The 19,537-nt window shown below is 37.6% G+C and overlaps 1 protein-coding gene across 2 annotated transcripts in view; it reads left to right on the top strand.

The window, feature by feature from the left end:
* PAFAH1B1 (platelet activating factor acetylhydrolase 1b regulatory subunit 1) overlaps positions 1-19,537 on the top strand; it is a 77,472-nt gene that overhangs the window by 23,118 nt on the left and 34,817 nt on the right. The window contains exons 2-3 of one of the 2 annotated variants that reach the window (XM_030297080.1): positions 11,562-11,645; positions 14,955-15,174. In XM_030297080.1, coding sequence (XP_030152940.1) covers positions 15,143-15,174 — 32 coding nt within the window. In that variant the 5' untranslated portion in view covers positions 11,562-11,645; positions 14,955-15,142. The remainder of the gene's footprint in view (positions 1-11,561; positions 11,646-14,954; positions 15,175-19,537) is intronic. The other variant, XM_030297079.1, reaches the window with a different exon arrangement.

The raw sequence follows: 19,537 nt of genomic DNA, 5'->3' as shown, positions 1-19,537 counted from the left end.
TTTTCTTTTTATATAAATCCAATTTTATTATTTGTTTTTAATTTATATCTTGTTTATTTTTTTATTTTTAGGTTTTGGAGAGAGCACGCACAAGCCAGGGAGAGTGGGGGGTTGAAGTGGAGAGAGAGAAAGAGAGAGATTTATTTTGAGAGAGACAGAGATGGTATTGGGGGAGGGGGAGGCATAGAGAGAGAGAGAGAGAGAGAGAGAGAGAGAGAGAGAATCCCAAGCAGGCTCCGTGCTCAGTGCAGAGCCCGACAGGAGGCTCAATCAACTCTGGGATTCTGACTGAGCCAAAATCAAGAGTTGGATGTTCAACTGACTGAGCCATCCAGGTGTACCTATAACAATCAGATTTTAGACAAAACATTTCAGTGTGATAGACAAATACATTGAAGGAGTATTAAAGTGGGGGAGATATAGAAAGAAATTAAGGTATAGATACATAAAATCATATAACACTTACTGTATACCAATCAGTGTTGTAAGCACTTTACATGTAATCAACTCTTTTAATCTGTCTGACAGTTCTGTGAAAGAGATACTATTAGTAAAAGTAGCCTGTATCCGTTAACTTAATTTGTTTGGCTAAGGGAGTTTGCAAACTATGGCTGGCAAACCAAATCCTGCCTCTGCTACTTATTTTTGTACAGCCTGTGAGCTGAGCTGAGCATGGTTTTTACAATTTTTAATGGTTGAAAAAGCAAAAGAATATTTTGTAAAATTTTATTTTAAAAGATTGCATGAAATTCAATGTCCGTAAAGTTTTAGGAACAGAAACAACCTATTTCTTTTCACATTGGGTTTTTTTAATCATCTTTTTTTTTTAATTTTTATTTAAAAATTCCAGTTAACATACAGTGTAATACTAGTTTCAGGTGTACAGTATAGTGATTCAACACTTAAATACATACCCTGTGGGGGCGCCTGGGTGGCGCAGTCGGTTAAGCGTCCGACTTCAGCCAGGTCACGATCTCGCGGTCCGTGAGTTCGAGCCCCGCGTCGGGCTCTGGGCTGATGGCTCAGAGCCTGGAGCCTGTTTCCGATGCTGTGTCTCCCTCTCTCTCTGCCCCTCCCCCGTTCATGCTCTGTCTCTCTCTGTCCCAAAAATAAATAAACGTTGAAAAAAAAAAAAAAATACATACCCTGTGCTTATCACAAGTACACTCCTTAATCTCAATCACCTATTTAACCACAAACCTGTTTCTGGTTTGCCTCTCTCTTTTTCCCCCTTTGCTCATTTGTTTCTTAAATTCCACATATGAGTGAAATTGTACAGTATTTGTCTTTCTTTGACTTATTTCACTTAGCATAATACTCTCCAGCTTCATCTGTGTCCTTGCAAATGGCTTTTACATATTGTTTATTGTTGTTTTCTTGCTACAGAAACTCTAAGGTTAGCAAAACCTAAAATATCTACTTTCTGGCTCATTACAGAAAGTTTGCTTACACCCTGGTCTAGGTAAATAGGGGAGAAGATACGATTAAAATAAAAGGTGGGGCGCCTGGGTGGCTCACTTGGTTAAGTGTCCAACTCCTGGTTTTGGCTCAGGTCATGATCTGTCTCACAGTCCTTGAGTTTGAGCACTGCATTGGCTCTGCGCTGACAGTGTGGGAGCCTGCTTGGGATTCTCTCCCACTCTCTGTGCCTCCTCCCGCCCCCATACCATCTCTGTCTCTCTCAAAATAAATCAATAAACTTAAAACAAATTGTTTAAAAATAAAAGGTAATAAAATTAATATAGATGCAAAAGAATGTGTCTTTATTAGAACATACCAGGAAGACTAGTTATATAATGAATAAGTCAGCTGTATTTTCTTGAAAAATTTTTTAGAAATCTTCAACAGAAGCTTAACTGTAATGAAAAATGCTTGCTTATTTCAAAATGTTGGACTGATGTCTTTTTCCTGTTAATATCTCTTCAAGGTATATCTGAGGAGTCTTGTAAATATGTATATTATGTTGTTTGTTTTTGTTTTTTTTTTTGAGAGAGAAAGAAAGTGCATGTGTGTGTGCTCGCGTGCATGTGGAGGGGAGGGGCAGAGGAAGAAAGAGAATCTTAAGCAGGTTCCATGCCCAGGGTGAAGCCCAATGCAGGAATCCATCTCAAGACTGAGATCATGACGTGAGCCGAAATCAAGAGTTAGATGCTTAACAGACTGAACCACCCAGGCGCCCCTTGTAAATATTTTTTTGAATTTGAGTGGCAGTTGGAATTATCAATTAAATCTGAGTACCTGGACCTTGTAATTTGATTTTTGACTTTAGAGCCCAGATGCCATTTTCTGACACTGATGATTTCTTGATGAAATATTCATAATTTTGCTTTTGACCTTCTAGGACTGGCTGTGGTTTATACTGTTGAGGGTATGGTTCTCTACTGAGGATGTGCATCAGAATCACTTGGAGACATTTAAAAACTTTAGATGCCTCCTCAGAATCTCTGGATAAGGCCCTTTACCATAATTATCTTTAGGAAATTCTTCAAGTGGTTCTAATGTACACTCCTGGTTACTTCCTTCTTCAACTATTTTAATAAGTCCAATTTGACAAAAATATGTGTGTGACATTTATTGTTCTGTTTCCCATAGATGTTTTTCAATCTAAAGAATCATTGTCTAAATTGATACAAACTTGCAGAGAGGTCAGTGGCATCCGTTTGTTGAATTCATTTTCTTTTGATGTTACTTAATCATGTAATAGAATGCAAGTTGAAAGATATTTATATTAGAGAGCAAGAAGTATAATTCAGTATTCTTCATTTTTATAAGATATTTATTTGGCATCATGGAATCCCAGAGAATCTGGAAATAATGAATTTGATAAAGTAAAACAAACATTTTTAGGAGGAATAATTTATTTATATTTGAGAACCATTTTGTTTTGTCAGTGTTCTTATCTGTGTGTCTGTAAAATAACCATATAAATAGATGTTTTTGTTTTCATTTAAGTAAATTTACAAGAAAAAAAATGACCCACAAATCTCTAAAATCATATTAAAACAAGAAATGTTTGTCTTTTTTCACATTCCCTTTTACTGTTGATAGGCATGCACAGTTGTACCATACAGAACAGCTGGTTTGCGATAAAAAGCACTGGAAACTATATACAATAAAATCCAAGTAAATCAGAATTTGTTTCTTTGGAACCTTCAGCTGTTCAAAGTGGCTACATGCCTTAAGTCAAAGAAGAGAAGGAAACCTTTATTTGTTTGTTTATTTATTTAAATGCTTATTTATTAGAGAGAGAGAGAGGGAGTACCAGCAAAGCCAGGGAGGGGCAGAGAGAGAGGAAGACACAGAATCTGAAACAGGCTCCAGGCTCTGGGCTGTCAGCACAGAGCCCGATGTGGGGCTCAAACCCATGAACCGTGAGATCATGACCTGAGTCAAAGTTGGACACATAACCGACTGAGCCACCCAGGTGCTCTGGAAACTTTTTTTTAATCCGTGAAGAAGCAGTATTAGAACACTCATCAACAAGTAAATACTGCTCTGATGAAGGTTATATCTAGCATGTTTGATGGGTGTGCCATGGGAATGTGAAGATGCATCCTGATCAATGTCCATAAAGGGAGAGAACTAAGAAATGGTGAGGGAGACAGGCCAAGAAAGAAGAAACCGGGAGGAAAAAAAAGAGGAAACATCAGCAGTAATGAGATGGTGCTTATAAATTCTTTTTTTTTTTTTTAATTTTTTTTCAACGTTTATTTATTTTTGGGACAGAGAGAGACAGAGCATGAACGGGGGAGGGGCAGAAAGAGAGGGAGACACAGAATCGGAAACAGGCTCCAGGCTCTGAGCCATCAGCCCAGAGCCCGATGCGAGGCTCGAACTCCCGGACCGCGAGATCCTGACCTGGCTGAAGTCGGACGCTTAACCGACTGCGCCACCCAGGCGCCCCGGTGCTTATAAATTCTAATGGTAGTGAATATCAAAAACTTCGTGGAGAGTATGATGAAAATAAAGAGGGGGTAGGATGAGTTCTCAGTTACCTATTTTGCATGTCAGTAGCCCTTATTTGGATATCTTTCTTGTTTGTTGTAGGTTGGAAGCAGTTTTTTACTTTTGGTAACCCTTGAAGGCTTTAATTTGCCTGGAGGGTATCCAGGGTGTAGAGTTTGAGCACTGTGAGGGGTGAAGAGTATTCATTCAAGTAGAGTTCATTGACCAAGTCTATAATAATAAAGGCTGCTATATTACAACAGAACTGAGGATATGGGGGTATATTAGGGTACTCCAGAGAAAGAGAACCAACAGGACGTTATATATATGTTTAAAAGGAAGAAGTAACAATCTCTCTCTGTGTGTCTCTGTCTCTCTGTCTCTGACTCTTGGGGGGGGGGGTTGGTTAGATTTTAAGGAATTGGCTTACATGATTGTGAAGGTTGGCAAGTCCAGAATTTACAGGGTAGGCTGCCTGGATGGAGATCCAGGGAAAAGTTCAGTTGCATCTAGAGTCCAAAGACAGTCTGCTGTCAAAATTCCCTCTTCCTCAGGGGTAATGTAGGTCTTTTCTCCTCAGGTGTTCAACTGCTTGGATGAAACCCATCTACATTATGAGGTTGGGGGGAGTGGGTAATCTGCTTTACTCAAAATCAGCTGATTTAAATGTTAATCTCATCTAAAAAATGCCTTCATAGCAATATCTAAACAAGTGCTTGACCAAATATCTGGGTACTGTGGCCTGGCCAAGTTGACACATAAAATTAACCATCATGGGAGGTATAATAGAAACCATCTCATAGCATGATTTCAGTCTTTTTTTTTTTTTTTTTTTTAATTTTTTTTTAATGTTTATTTATTTTGGGGACAGAGAGAGACAGAGCATGAATGGGAGGGGCAGAGAGAGAGGGAGACACAGAATCGGAAGCAGGCTCCAGGCTCTGAGCCATCAGCCCAGAGCCTGACGCGGGGCTCGAACTCACGGACCGCGAGATCGTGACCTGGCTGAAGTCGGACGCTTAACCGACTGCGCCACCCAGGCGCCCCGCATGATTTCAGTCTTGTAGTGACAAGCAAAAAACAAAGGCAAAAAAGATTGATCCTAAGATGGGCATCTAGATATGATTTATATTGTGTTACTTAAATCTAAGTCTGTTGGATTTCAAAGTTCAAAAACTATTTCTGCTTTGTTTCTTTAGATTCATAATCTAGCTATGGAGCATCTATTTGCAACACTTGCCTTTAATATTAGAGTTACTAGGGTTGAGATTGGTAGGAATAATTTTCAGTGAAAAAGTGGTATCTTAATTATTGGCCAAAGGCTAACTGAAAAATGCAAGATATTTTATATGTACCCAGATACTTATCTGATGAGTGATTTAAATCTTTCAAATTGAGATGTAGTTGTTGGCTGTAACTGATAGGAAGTGAGGAGGTGGTGTAGCTGTTTGAAGACTTTTACTTTTTCAGTGAACTGTGTGCCTGAGCTTAATCTGTCCCTCAGTGATGAATCAACCTAGTCTTGTTTTTGTTATTGCCTGCCAACACTAAGTCCCAATGAATCATGGGCCTCCAGGCTGAAGCAGAGTAAGAACAAGTAGATATTAAAGCCCAGATGTTTGATTAAAAACAATCAGTGATCTAATAATTTCAAATTGTGGGCATGGGAGAAGCTTTATACTTAATTTTTCACACAGAGCACAAGATACTGCAAGGAATTAAAATTTTGGTTAATTTTACCACCTTCATTTTTATTAGAAAATGATTTCAGAACTCTAGAAACCTATCTCTGTAGATGGGAAAGTAAGGAAATTATAAAGATTAATTTAAGGAAATGAAGGTCCTCTTAGGTCCTTTTTATATGTGATCTCATGGATTTAAACTATATACTGGGGTATTTTTCAGCATATTCAGTGCATTGACTTCATAGATAAGTTTATTTCTTTTTTCATTATTTGCATTGCTGTATAGCACTAATGATGCAATTTTAAGTATTTTTACCTAGAATAATACTCAGACTCAAATATTGAGAATTTAAAGAAACATATAATCTGGTATTAAGTCTGATGTCATGTTAAGGAGCATCATCATGATAAAGTGATAATTTTCAGGAACACTCAAAATACCCACCACTAGTTATTTAAGTGAGAGATGTTCCTTCTTTTAGCCCATACCATGGGAACTGTGCAGATCAAAACACATATGTATGTTCTGATAGGTTAGTTACGCATAGATCAGAATGATTTGGATGGTGCAGACAGTTCAGAGACAGCGAGGGGAAAAGAACATGGCACAAGTGAAAAAAAAATTCTTTTCCAGAGGGCAAGACCGTGTGTGTTTTGGGAGAGGATTGTTTCAGTTTTCATTTCTCAGAATTTATAGAACATCAGTCATGTGGCACTAACCAGATCATACACATTCTTCATTATACTATATAAAATTGTCAAAAATTAAGTAACAAGAACTTTGATAAGAAAGCTTGTGTCATGGGGCACCTGGGTGGCTCAGTTGGTTGGGTGTCTGACTCCTGGTTTTGGCTCAGGTCATGATCCCAGCTTGGTGGGATCTAGCCCTGTGTCGGGCTCCACACTGAGCATGGAGCCTGCTTAAGGTATTCATTCTCTCTCTCTCCCCCCTCCCTCTCTCTCCCCCCTCCCTCCCCCCCTTCTCTCTCCCCCCACCCTTCCTCTCCCCCTCTGTCCCTCTCCCCTGCTCTGTCTCTCTAAAATAAAATTAAAAAAAAATTTAAAAACCAGTTTATTAAGTAGGAACATTATGACATACAACATGAATAGACGACTTGATGTCTTTTTTGTTGGATGCCGGTTATCTGTGCTCTTTAAAAAAACCTTGGTCCGATTCTTTTGAAACATAATGTGTGGCCAGCATAACTAAGAAAGTAGCTTTTAGTTTTCTAAGTCAAATTGAGATCTTAATTCATTAAATTATAGACAATAATTTTTTCATCCTTTTTTACCACCTTGTAAAAAAAAAGGTTAGCTTTATTTGCTTAATTGGATTGTTGTGTACGAAATCTATGTAAGGATATTAGGATAAAATGATAAAAATAGTTGTAAGTATCAAGGCGGGCATATTTGTAATATGAAATAGTAACGCAGTTTAATAAAATATCTTACGTCCCATTATTGACTTTGAGAAAAATTCTATTTTTTGTTACTTTGCTATAAACCTAATGATTTGTAGAGTACCATGTAGCATGCAGTTAATTGGGAAACAACAAATTTTATTGAACTTCTGAAAATTAACTGTTGTGCAAAGGTACTCAGTAAATCTTGATTGACAGTAGTTTCTGCCTTGCTTCATTGCTGTATGTGGACAATATTGTTTGGATTAGGATTAAGAGTTATAATTTAATATGTGCTATTCAAGCAAGGTAGATAATCTGCTAACCCTTTTTCAATAAAGCATTGTCAAGTGACAATTTCATGAGAGCAGGAGCCACTGGAGCCAGCTGGAGCCATACTCCAGTTACTGTAGTATATGACTTTGGTGGCTCTCCTTTTTTTTTTTTTTTTTTTAAGTTTATTTACTTTGAGAGAGAGAGCTGCGGAGGGGTAGAGAGAGGGACAGAGAGAGAATCCTAAGCAGGCTCCATACTGCCAGCACAAAGCCTGATGCAGGGCTTCAACTCAAGAACTGTGAGATCATGACCTGAGCTGAAATCAAGAATTGGATGCTTAACCGAGTGGGCCACCCAGGTGCCCCTTTTTGGTGGCTCTCCTAAACTCTTAGATCTACATATAATAATAAATAAATCTGATGATTTCTACTTTTTATGTTAATGTGTACTGTTATTTTTATGTTTTCCCTTACACACATCCTTTATTTTCTGTATTTTCCTATTTCATAAACTCAGGGTTGGTAGGTAACAATGTACAAAATAAATTCTTAATGAAATACGTCATAAAGCTTGTTTAGATAAGTGTGAAACCTATGTTGTTAACACATGGAAACTGAAAAAGAAAATAATGTATTTTTTAATGTTTGTTTATTTTTAAATTTTGAAAGTTATGTTGAGAGAGAGGCAGAGAGAGCGAGCTGGGAAGGGGGCAGAGAGAGTGACAGACTGCATTGACAGTGCAAGCCTGGGCTCGAACCCAGGAACCGTGAGATCGTGACCTGAGTTGAAACCAAGAGCTTAACCAACTGAGCCACCCAGGTGCCCCTCCCCCTTTCCTCTTTCTTTGGTAAGGTACTTAACACAGGCAGTAAACATTTTTGCCTAGGAGAGTTGCATTTGTGTAGTAGATAAGCAGGTGTAACATTAGAATATACAATGGTTAAGAATTCTTCATTCCAAAAAACCTACTGAAGCTTCAGTTTCTAGTGCTTAGGCAACACAGATCCCATCTCTAAGAACGTCTGGATATTGACATGGAAATGAATAAATGAGACTCCTCTTTGAAATATGTTTGTAATATATACAAGTAGCTTAGAAGGGATTATTGAAGTGCTGCCAAAATACATTTCAAAATGTTAAGTCTTTTCATTCATTATGTTGACTTTTAGAAGGATTTGTAAACTGCCTTAAAATGCATAGTAATAGTTTATATGTGCTTCTTTGAGGGAAGAGGTCTTGACTTTATTGACACTCCCTCCCCTCCAAAAAAAAAAAAGATTAAGAATTCTTTTACCAGGTGGTATGAAAATATTGCTTGGTTTATTTGTACTGTTGGTTATAAGTATGGATTGTTCATTGCAACATATTCTAAACTATCTGTTTTGCTCCATTTGAAAACCATTTATTTGTGTTGTCATGTGGTATTTTGCAATTATATATTAAAATATTACGCTAAAAGTTAACAGAAGGTAAATCAGAAATACTTTACATTATATTATATTCTTAGGTATAATAGCTCAATTACATACTTGTGATTTCTGATAGCCATATATATGTAGGAAATTGATAGAGGATGAAATAAGTAGATGTTATCTACTTTCTGGGAATGTTAGATGAATTACTCAGGGTTATAGAGTTGATGACAGACTTAAACCCGCATCTTCTTAATATGCATCTAGTGCTCATCATATTCATTGTCTCTCTTTACCATTTGTCATCAATACTTACCTTGTGATAAAAACGTTATTAACATATAATTAATAATAACATAAAGATAATAATAGCTAATAACAAATTAGGAAGTCTTAGATTTAATCATCCTATTTTGTATTCTCTGATTACAGCCTTCGGGTGTTCTCCCAGAATATAGAGACCTCTGCTTTCTTGATCCCTCTACTCTCAATTTGCCTTTCCTGTTTTCAGTTTCTGTACAATGCAGTTTAAGCTCTTAGATCCATTATTTTGACTCTCATCATCCATTCATCGCACAAACCTTGCAGACCCTCAGCCCAACCCTCAGCCCAATCACAAAATGTGTGATTTTGTGTCTTCAGGCAGAGCTTATATATTTGCTAAACAAGAATCACATATCTTTGTAGATGAGGACCACTAAAAATTCAGTCTCCAATCTAAAAAAATGTACTTCCTATTCCATTTCTTTGTCCTCATTCTTCACAGCAGCTGTTTCAAGTCTCTAAACTTAATGCTTTCTTTCTTACTCCCCCTACTCAGCAAATGACCTTACTTCCTATTTACTCAAAATATAATAAAACATATTTGCATCTATTTTTGAGAGAAAGTGTGAGCAGGGGAGGGGCAGAGAGAGAGGGAGACATGGAATCTGAAGCAGGCTCCAGGCTCTGAACTGTCAGCACAAAGCCTCACGCGGGGCTTGAACTCACCAACTGTGAGATCGTGACCTGAGCTGAAGTCGAACACTTGACCAACTGAGCCACCCAGGTGCCGCTCCTTTCTTCCTAACACAGTGGAAGAGGCGACCTATCTGTATGTGTAAGACTTCTCCTTGTGGGATCTCATTCCTTTCTCATCCTCTTCTCTTAGTTCCTTGTTTCATTAAGTATTTCCCTCTTCTGGTTTTAAAAACAGACTTTATTATAGAACATGTCAGTACATAAATAAAGTTAGAGAATACCGTAATGAATCCTCTTTGTACCGTTACCCAGCTTCAACAGTTACCAACCAAGATCAGTCGTGTTTCCTGTATCTTCCATGCACACTCTTTCCACCCCAGTTTTTTTTTTTTTTTTAAGATTTTATTTTTAAGTAATCTCTACACCCAGTGTGGGGCTCAAACTTACAACCTCGAGATTAAGAGCCACATGCTCCACTGACTAATAAGCAAGCTAGGTGCCCCACCACTCACATTTTTTCATGCATATTCCAGACATAACATTTTATTGATAAATTTTTTGTTGTATATTTCTAAAAGATTTTTAAAAATAAGCACAATACCACATTGACTCTTGAAAAATTCATAATTATTCTTTAATATCATCAGACATCCATCCAGTGTTCATTGTCCCCCAATTTTTGTTCATTGATTTGCAGGTTTTTTTTAAGTTTATCATTTATTTGAGAGAGCGAGTGAGCACAAGCGGGGAAAGGGCAGAGAGAGAGGGAGACAGAATCCCAAGCAGGCTCTGCGCCATCAGCGCAGAACCTAATGCAGGACTCGAACTCACAAACTGTGAGATCATGACCTGACCCAAGATCAAGGGTTGGATACTTAACCGACTCCACTACCCAGGCACCCCAGCAGTTGCTTACTCTTCAGTTTTTTTTAAATCCAGATATAAATAAGGTCTGTAAATTGCACTTGGTTGATATGTCACTTGTGTCTTTTAATCTGTAGGTTTCCCTTTCTGACTTTTTTTCTTCCTTTCCTTGGAATTTGAGAAAACTGGGTCATTTATTTTATAAGACTTTTTACAGTATTTTATAAGGCTTCACAGGTATTGGTGGTTATATCCCCATGATGTCTTTAACATATTCCTCTTTCCTCTGTACTTCTTGCAAATAGATGGTTGGAGGCAGAGACAGATTTGATTTGAAGCAAGAATATTTTATAGGTGGTTTAGTGTTATTTTGTCAAGGGATACATCGTGTCTGATTGTCTGTTTGCCTTTGGTTGATTAGGGGGTGAAAATATTGATATTAAAATTCTTCATTCCCTTCTTCATTTCTCCTGTGTCTTTTTTTCCTCCACCAGTAGCATTTAAGCATCTCATTTGCTTGAGAAAAACTCCTTTTCAGCATTTCCAGCTATTTCTAAGATATTTATTTATAGTACTATCTTTACTTCATCTCCCTCATCAGCTAATTTAAACATGGTTTCTGCATGTTAAACCATATCCTTATCATTTTACTGAAACCATTCTCATCAAGGTTATCAGAGCTCTAGTCTGAATGGAGCAGACCCATTTCAGACCTTATTTTGCTTAATAGTTGGATACTTTTGGATACTGTTGATTGCCTCTTCTTCATGAAATACTCCCTTTGCTTCTGTGACATACTCGCTCCTGTTTTTATTTTTTCCTCTTTGACTCCTTCTCTTAGCCTCAGTTGTAGACTTTTTTTTTTTTTTTTTTTAAGTGTTGGTGTTGTTCCGCCTGGCTCTACTAGTCCCTCTGCTCATCTAGCTCTATGCATTCTCTGTGGGTCCTCCATTGTCATGGGCTTCAGTTATACCATCCCTAAGCTGATAAGTACCAGACCTTTTTTTTTTTTTTTGTAGGTCAGTTCTCTTCAGGGCAGACTTGTTTGTACTACTCCCTACTAAAAATCTCAGGCACCTTGGAATCAACATACCGAAAATGGAGTAAGTCCTACTTTCCTCATCCCCTCACACACAGGAATTTCCTGTTCAACTTAGTTCTAAGCCAGAAATCTCTGGAAGTTATCCTTGACTCCTTGCCTGACCTTTCTCACCTTCTTGCTACCCACATCTAGTCACCAATCCTGTAAGACCTGGTAAATGATTTAAATCCATCTAATTCTCTTCATTCACTACTGCTATGCTACTGTGAATCTCCATCATCTGTCACCTCCATTACTGTAAGTCTCCTGTCTGGTCTCTTCCTTTCCTGTCTTTTTGGTCCATTCTTCACTATATAAGCAAGAATAGTTTTTATGAAAAACTTACCTAAAGGTACCCCATTGTGGGGTGCCTGGGTGACTCAATTGGTTAAGCCTTTGACTACTTCAGCTCAGGCCATGATCTTGCGGTCCATTGAGTTCCAGCCCCATGTCGGGCTCTGTGCTGACAGTTCAGAGCCTGGAGCCTGCTTTGGATTCTGTGTCTCTATCTCTCTCTGCCCCTCCCATGCTCACGCTCTCTGTCTCTCTGTCTCTCTGTGTCTGTCTCTCTCGCAAAGATAAATAAACATTAAAGTTTTTTTTTAAAAGCTGTCCATTGCCCTGAGGATAAATGTAAAGAAGACCTGAGTTTGTTTTGTGATATCCACCCTGCTTACCTTCTCAGCTTCATCCTGAATCATCTCTCCCTATGTGGTAATACTTGTCCTGCTTTTTGTACTATGTCAGCTGCCTGTATCTTGGCTGACTGTTCCAGTAGACTGTGAACTTCTTGAGGGTAAAGACCAAGTATTTTACCTTATTAAACCTGGTGCCTGGTACATAGTAAGTGTTTGGCAAATGTTGAATTAATAAGTTGTGCAGGGCACAATTACACGTTCAGTGATTTGTTTGTGCCTTGGTTTTATTGTTATTAGATCATCCTAGTATTCCAGAAGTATTGTTATTCATGTACATTGATAAGGTTTATTGGCTAGAGGTGGTCTCTCCATCATTAAACTGGACCTGTGGGTTACCATTGTCCCAGATAATAGAAGCCTGTAGGCAGTTCAGATACTTGCCACCATCAGATAAGCCTCACCCTAACATGAGTTCCTAGATAGCTTGGCTTGGTGAGGGTTAATACTTAGAAAAGTGAGGCTTACATAGTTAGAAGTTGTTAAATACCAAAGAGATAGTTTTCTGGGTTGTCCATTGTGTTTGGTTCTCATTCCACTACTTATTGCTGACATTAGTCATATTTTTACTGGATTTAAACAGATGTGGTGGTTTTCAGCTGTCATTTTAGCCAGCTGATCTCTAGGTTGGAAGAATCATTAAAGATCATAAAATAAATTCCAGATTATATATACTAGAATTGCTAAACAGAGAAGGACCTTCATCAAAGTCAGTAGCTACCATTGGAACATCTGAGCACTCACTTTTTGACTCGGGGCTTGTATTTAAAACCAGGGTTTGTTCTCATTTTTCCTCCTTGACTGGCTTATTTGCCACTATGTATATCCCCTGCACATGGAATAGTGTGGCTGGCATGGTATGAAAAAGGTACTCAAGAAATGGTCTCTTCTGTCCATGATTTGTCTCTTGATAGGTGGTCCCACAGGCCTTTCATTAGATGTTAATTTCATTTTATTTAGAGGATGATCTCCTGTTTCTTTTTTCTTTAATTGTTTTTAATGTTTATTTATTTTTGAGAGACAGCACGAGCGGGGGAAGGGCGGAGAGAGAGAGAGGGAAACATAGAACATGAAGCAGCCTCCAGGCTCTGAGCTGTCAGCACAGAGCCCGACGCGGGGCATGAACTTACGAGCCATGAGATCATGACCTGAGCCAAAGTTGGACGCCCAACCAACTGAGCCACCCAGGCGCCCCTGATTTCTTGTTTCTTTAAAAAAAATTTTTTTTTAATGTTTATTTTTTGAGAGAGAGCCTGAGTGCCAGCAGGGGAGGGCAGAGAGAGAGGGAAACACAGAATCTGAATGAAGCAGGCTCCAGGCTCCGAGCTGTCAACAGAGAGCCAGATGCTGGGCTCAAACCCACGAACTGTGAGATCATGACCTGAGCCAAAGTTGGACGCTTAACCATCTGACCCAACCAGGCGCCCCTCAAATATATTTTCTAAATACAGTGGAATTTCTGTCTAGCTATTTTTGTACAGTGTGATAAAGCAAACGAAATTTGTTTTGTAAAACAGGAAACTTGAAGAATAATTTTTTAAGAAGTAATTCTTTGAGTTTTCTTAACTTTCACCTTACATTTACTCTGATTGAACTGATTACAATACTTTTTAGATGTTAAGTAGAAATTGATTTTATTTTGTTACAAATATAAAGGAAAGACTCTGAAATATTGGGTAATATTATCCAAAAACTAGGTTAGAGAAATTGAATTACTATGTGAGTACATAGACTCTAGGGGGTAGTCCATTAAGGTTTTTGTTGTTCCTTGTTTTTTAAGTTTATTTATTTATTTGAGAGACAGCCCAAGTGGGAGAGGGGTAGAGAGAAGGAGAATGAATCCCAAGCAGGCTCCGCCCCACCAGCGCAGAGCCCAATTCAGGGCTTGAACTCATGAAATGGTGAGATCATGACCTGAGCCGAAACCAAGAGTCAGATGCTTAACTGACTGAGCCATCCAGGTGCCCCTAAAACACATGCCTCTAAAGAACACAAAATAAGTTGAAATAAAATTAAATTGTTTCTTCCATTAAATGCATTAGTTAAGAGGGCATGTGATTGCTAAGTAATTTACATTATAAATAATATCAACTAAGATTATTAGTGACTAATAGTCTTGAAGATTATCAGTTACGGTTAACTTCTTTGGCTTGTGGACATTGAAATCCTCCTTTTTTCAGATTATGTGTTTTTTTGTAAATTAGAATTTGTATTTTTTTGTCTTTTTTAAGATTTTATTTTTAAGTAATCTCTACACCCAACATTGGGCTTGAACCTATAACCCCAAGATTAAGAGTTACATGTTCCACCACACACCCTGATTTTTTTACCTTGAGGGAGAATTATAGTCTAGAGAAGTTATATGTTAATATGTGAATTTTAACAAAATTGATATCTATATTATCTGGCTGGTGACATCGTTGGGAATGGGTAAATTTGAAAATAGTGCTGTTTAAACTCAGTAAAAAGATAGTTTAAAATACGTACTAATATGATCATAACAAAACGTCCCCTACCATTCATTAGCATCACAGTAAATCGTCTTTGAAAGTATAAACTGCAAATAGTAATGCAGAAATAATTTAAATTCTAAGTGAAAGAAATTATCTTCTCTCTTTCTCTCTTTTTCTCCTTAGGTGGAATGAACCCTATTTGTTGACTATCTCCTGATACTGGTTGGATTCACTTGTAAAAGAATCGTCTTCCCCTGTGTGGACGCCACTTAGTGGCATATTTAATTATAAATCCAGGGATCACAACGCTTTTTGATTTCCCAAAGGAGGGACATACCACTATATCAAAGAAGCTTGATATTACAGCCAAAATGGTGCTGTCCCAGAGACAACGAGATGAACTGTAAGTCTCTCTGTTTTGTGTTTTTTAAAAAAATCCTTTCATAAAAGACAAAGTAGTTAGTTAAAATAACAGATTTGGGAGATCTATTCTTAGATTCCTAAAGTATTGTTAGTGTTCAGATACTGGTTTGGGCAGTTAAAACTGGGTCTTATTTTGAAATAGTGTTATTTACCCTTACGACTTTGTTGTGTAGAAGTTTAAAGCAGAACAGACAAGTAAGTTACTTGGGATAAGTTTTATCCTAAGCTTGTCTTAAATATGTTCAGTAGGAAGATAGAGGATTCAAAGCTCTTCTAAATTTTTTTTTGTCTAGAATCTGTGTATTCGGAAAATGAAAGCTTTTTTTGTTGTTGCTAATGCCTTTCCTTTGCCTTCTTGTATTTTTTATCTTTTATCAGCCAGTGGCTATTAGAGAATTTGATCTTTATGAGGTGGATAACATAGTATTAATGCAAATGCATTAATGAGAGGCATAAGATGATTTGACCACTGCTATTTTATAGTATCTTATAGCATCCCATATTTTATAGCATTCTATTTTTATAAGGTAAAGAATATAGAGGAGTACTTTAGCTTCATGTTCTAAATTTTAAAAAAAAATTTTCTGTGGCTTTTTATAAAACTTTAGTTGGAAATAATTTCAAATTTAGAGGTAAGTTGTAAGATTGGTACAAAGAATACTTAATTACATTTTATCCATTTCACTTGTTTTGTACCATTTGTGTACCATTTGTTTTATCATTTGCAATCTGCACCCGTGTGTGTGTGTGTGTGTGTGTGTGTGTGTGTGTGTGTGTACACGTGCAGTGTTTTTTCTTAAACCATTTGGGAGTAGGTTGCATACATTAAGGATCTTTACCCCAGGGGCACCTGGGTGGCTCAGTCGGCAAAGTATCCGACTCTTGATTTAGGCTCAGGTCATGATCTCACACTTGGTGACTTTGAGCCCCACATTGGGCCCCATGCTGGCAGTGCAGAGCCTGCCTGGGATTCTCTGTCTCTCTCACTCTCTCACTGCCCCTCCCATGCTTGCATGCTCTCTCTCTCTCTCTCTCTCTCAATAAATAAACTTAAAAAAAAAAAGGTCTTTATCCCAGATACTTGGGTGTGCAGTTCCTAAGACTAAGGATATTCTATAAAACCACAGGACAGTTAGCCATTTGTGTAAATTTAACATTGATACATTTATTGATTTAATCTGCTTTGCATATTCCAGTTTTGTCAATTGACCCAATAATGTCCTTATGGCAAAGTTTCCCTCTCACCCCCCACCTCTTTTCTCTCTAGTATATTCTCTAGTAACCCAGTCCAGGGTTAGGTAATGTATTTAGACATTTATTTGAATATCTCCTTAGTCTTTTTTTTTTTTTTAATGTTTTTTTAATTTATTTTTGAGACAGAGAGAGACAGAGCATGAGCAGGGGAGGGGCAGAGAGAGAGGGAGACACAGAATCCAAAGCAGGCTCCAGGCTCTGAGCTGTCAGCACAGAGCCTGATGCGGGTCTTGTACTCATGGACTGTGAGATCATGACTTGAGCTGAAGTCAGATGCTTAACTGACTGAACCACCCAGGTGCCCCACTCTTTAGTCTTATTTAATCTGGAACATTTCCTCAACCTTTCTTTGTTGTTGAGGACGTTAATAGTTTTGAAGAATAGTTTTTGTTTTTTGGGTTTTTTTAATAGCGTGTTTCTCATTTTGTATCTAATGTTTCTTCATGATTAGATTCAGGGTATATATTCTTGGCCAGAAAACTACATAAGTAATTTGTCTTCTTAGGATATCATGTCTAGAGACGCATCATGTCTATCTGCCCCTCTGTAGTGATGCTAATTTTGATCCCTTAGTCAAGATGCCTGATTTCTCCACTGTATAGTGTATAGTTACTATTATTTACTTTTCCATAAATATAAGCAGACCATGCAAAACATTCTTATTTCCATCAAATATTCCCCCACTAGATTTAACATCCATGGATAATTCTTGCCTGAACCATTCTTTACTATAGTGGTTGCAAAGTGATGATATTCTTTACACAACCACTCATTCCACATTTACTAGTCATCACTCAGCATTTTACTGTAATCAAGGGACTTTTCTTCTACTCCTTTTTATTTACTTGTTCTTTGATTATTGGTATGAACTCCTCTAAATTTTCAGTAGCTCTTATCATTCATTACTTTTCTTATACTTTTGCTGTTTGAATATTCCAGACTTCCATAGGAGCCCCTTCAGTTGGCTCTTATATATGGCCCTGTCTGTGGGCACTTTCTTACTTTCTAGCATCACAAGGTGTTCCAGGCTTATTGTGCACCCATCCTGCATTAATCCTAGAATCAGTCATTGCTCCAATAAGCCTTGGTTTCTCTTAGTGGAGAATGGTATTAGACATCAAGATATGGGTACTAAGTATACTTACTGCTACTGGGGTGTTTGCTTCTTGGTCCTTAAAGTAGACAGAACCAAGAAATATGTATTTGTAAACACATATACAGGTACCTTGGTACACATGTGTATTAAGGTTTCTCACTCTTGGCATTGTTAACATGTTGGGCTGAATAATTCCTTGGTGTGGGATCTGTCCTGTACACTGCTGGTTGTTTAGCAACATCCTTGGCCTCTACCCAAGGATGCCTCTACTAAATGCCACATTAAAAATGTCTCCAGACATTGCCAACTCTCCTCTTGGCGGGGGAGGGCAAAATCTCCCCCAGTTGAGAACCACTGATACACAAAGGCATGTACACATACTTATTTTAGAAATCATTAAGCTATCCTGATACTTCTAATTTTCAGTCTATTCTCACTATGTTGTTTCTTGTTTTCCTCCCTACCATATTTGTATCTTTCTTCTGTAGCAAGACCCTGTCTGCCAGCAGTAGCAAGGCTTTGACTCATTTGCTCAATCCTGTAGTACTTCCAAAATAGTTTCAGAGTTGTTACATTCTCACTACACATCCTGGAAAGGGTTTAGAATTTGTATGCAGTTCTTTCTCTCCCCACCCCCACCCCCCCATCCACTCTGCTGTGTTTGTAAATTACTTGGATTAGTTGGAAACTCGCCCTGGTTTCTCTCCCTCTTCCCATGGTTTTGTTACTCATTTGAAATGTAGTTGGGTTCATAGGTTCTAGTTTTTTTAGTTCTGTGTGTTTTGCATTTCCTCTGCCTTCCCATCCTTGTTAATTTAATATTTTGGATATTTAGAACATTATCTGTACAAAAATGTATACTCACAAATATTACTCTTCTGAATCCCTTCTAAGTTCCTCCCTCCTTGCCCCATGTAGGAACCAACTTCATGCATTGTTTAATAAAGATAAGAGAGATACATGTATGTTTTCTTGTTTCTCCTTTCTTAAGCAATAGGTAGCATACTATAAGTGCTCTTTTGCACTTGGCTTTTTTTCAGTTAGCAGTATCTCCTGCAATTCACTCTGTATCAGTTCATAGAGAGCCTCTTTTTTTTTTTTTTTCCCCTTTTAACAGCTAGATAGTACTCTACTCTGTATATACCATAGTTTTTTCAACCATTCGCCCGTATTTGAACATTTAGGTAGTTTCCACTATTTTGTAATTAGAAATATTATAAGTAATAAATCTGCATATGTACTTTTGTGTTATTGAAGGTATGTCTGGTTTTTAGTCATTCTTGTTTCTAAGTCAGTTCAGACTTTTTTCTTCTAGATGCCTTGTGTGTGCCTTATTACCCTCATAATCAAGATTAATATTTAAACATTATGGCCAAAAATAGAGATTTTAATTTGAATAAAAATCAATTGATGAAAGAACCTAATTTCAGGTGGCTAAATTTGTAGAGAATTTTAGGGAAGAATTGACCTAAAAGTGCTCATTAAGCAAAGAATATTTGTGTTAGATATAAATGTAAATTTAGGGAATTTACATTTAGGAATTTGGGGAATAGAAAAAATCTTGGAGTTTTTACTAAGGAAATAAAATGATGGTTTTTGCTTTTTCTACCATTTTTGAAAGTATTATGGAATATATATTATGAGAGACAGAAACAAATGTTTATATACTTCTTACAAGTAAGATACATTTTGGCATTCAGTTTGCCTTTGTAACATTTTAGCATTTCTAACAGGTTGGATACCAATTAGTATTAATTAATTTTGAGTAGTATTAATTTTGAGAGAGACAAAGAATGAAGAGGGGAGGGGCAGGGAGAGGGAGACACAGAATCCAAAGCAGGCTCCAAGCTCTGAGGTGTCAGCAGAGCCTGACGTGGGGCTCGAACTCACGAATCGTGAGATCATGACCTGAGCCGAAGTTGGACGCTTAACCAACTAAGCCACCCAGGTGCCCGTATTTATTTTTTCAATTTACATTCAAGTTAGCATGTAG

The sequence above is a fragment of the Lynx canadensis genome, chromosome E1 (genome assembly GCF_007474595.2).
Source record: "Lynx canadensis isolate LIC74 chromosome E1, mLynCan4.pri.v2, whole genome shotgun sequence".
NCBI classification, from domain to species: Eukaryota; Metazoa; Chordata; class Mammalia; order Carnivora; family Felidae; genus Lynx; species Lynx canadensis.
The sequence above is the reverse complement of the archived record's forward strand: the minus strand, read 5'-3'. Positions and strand labels throughout refer to the sequence as shown.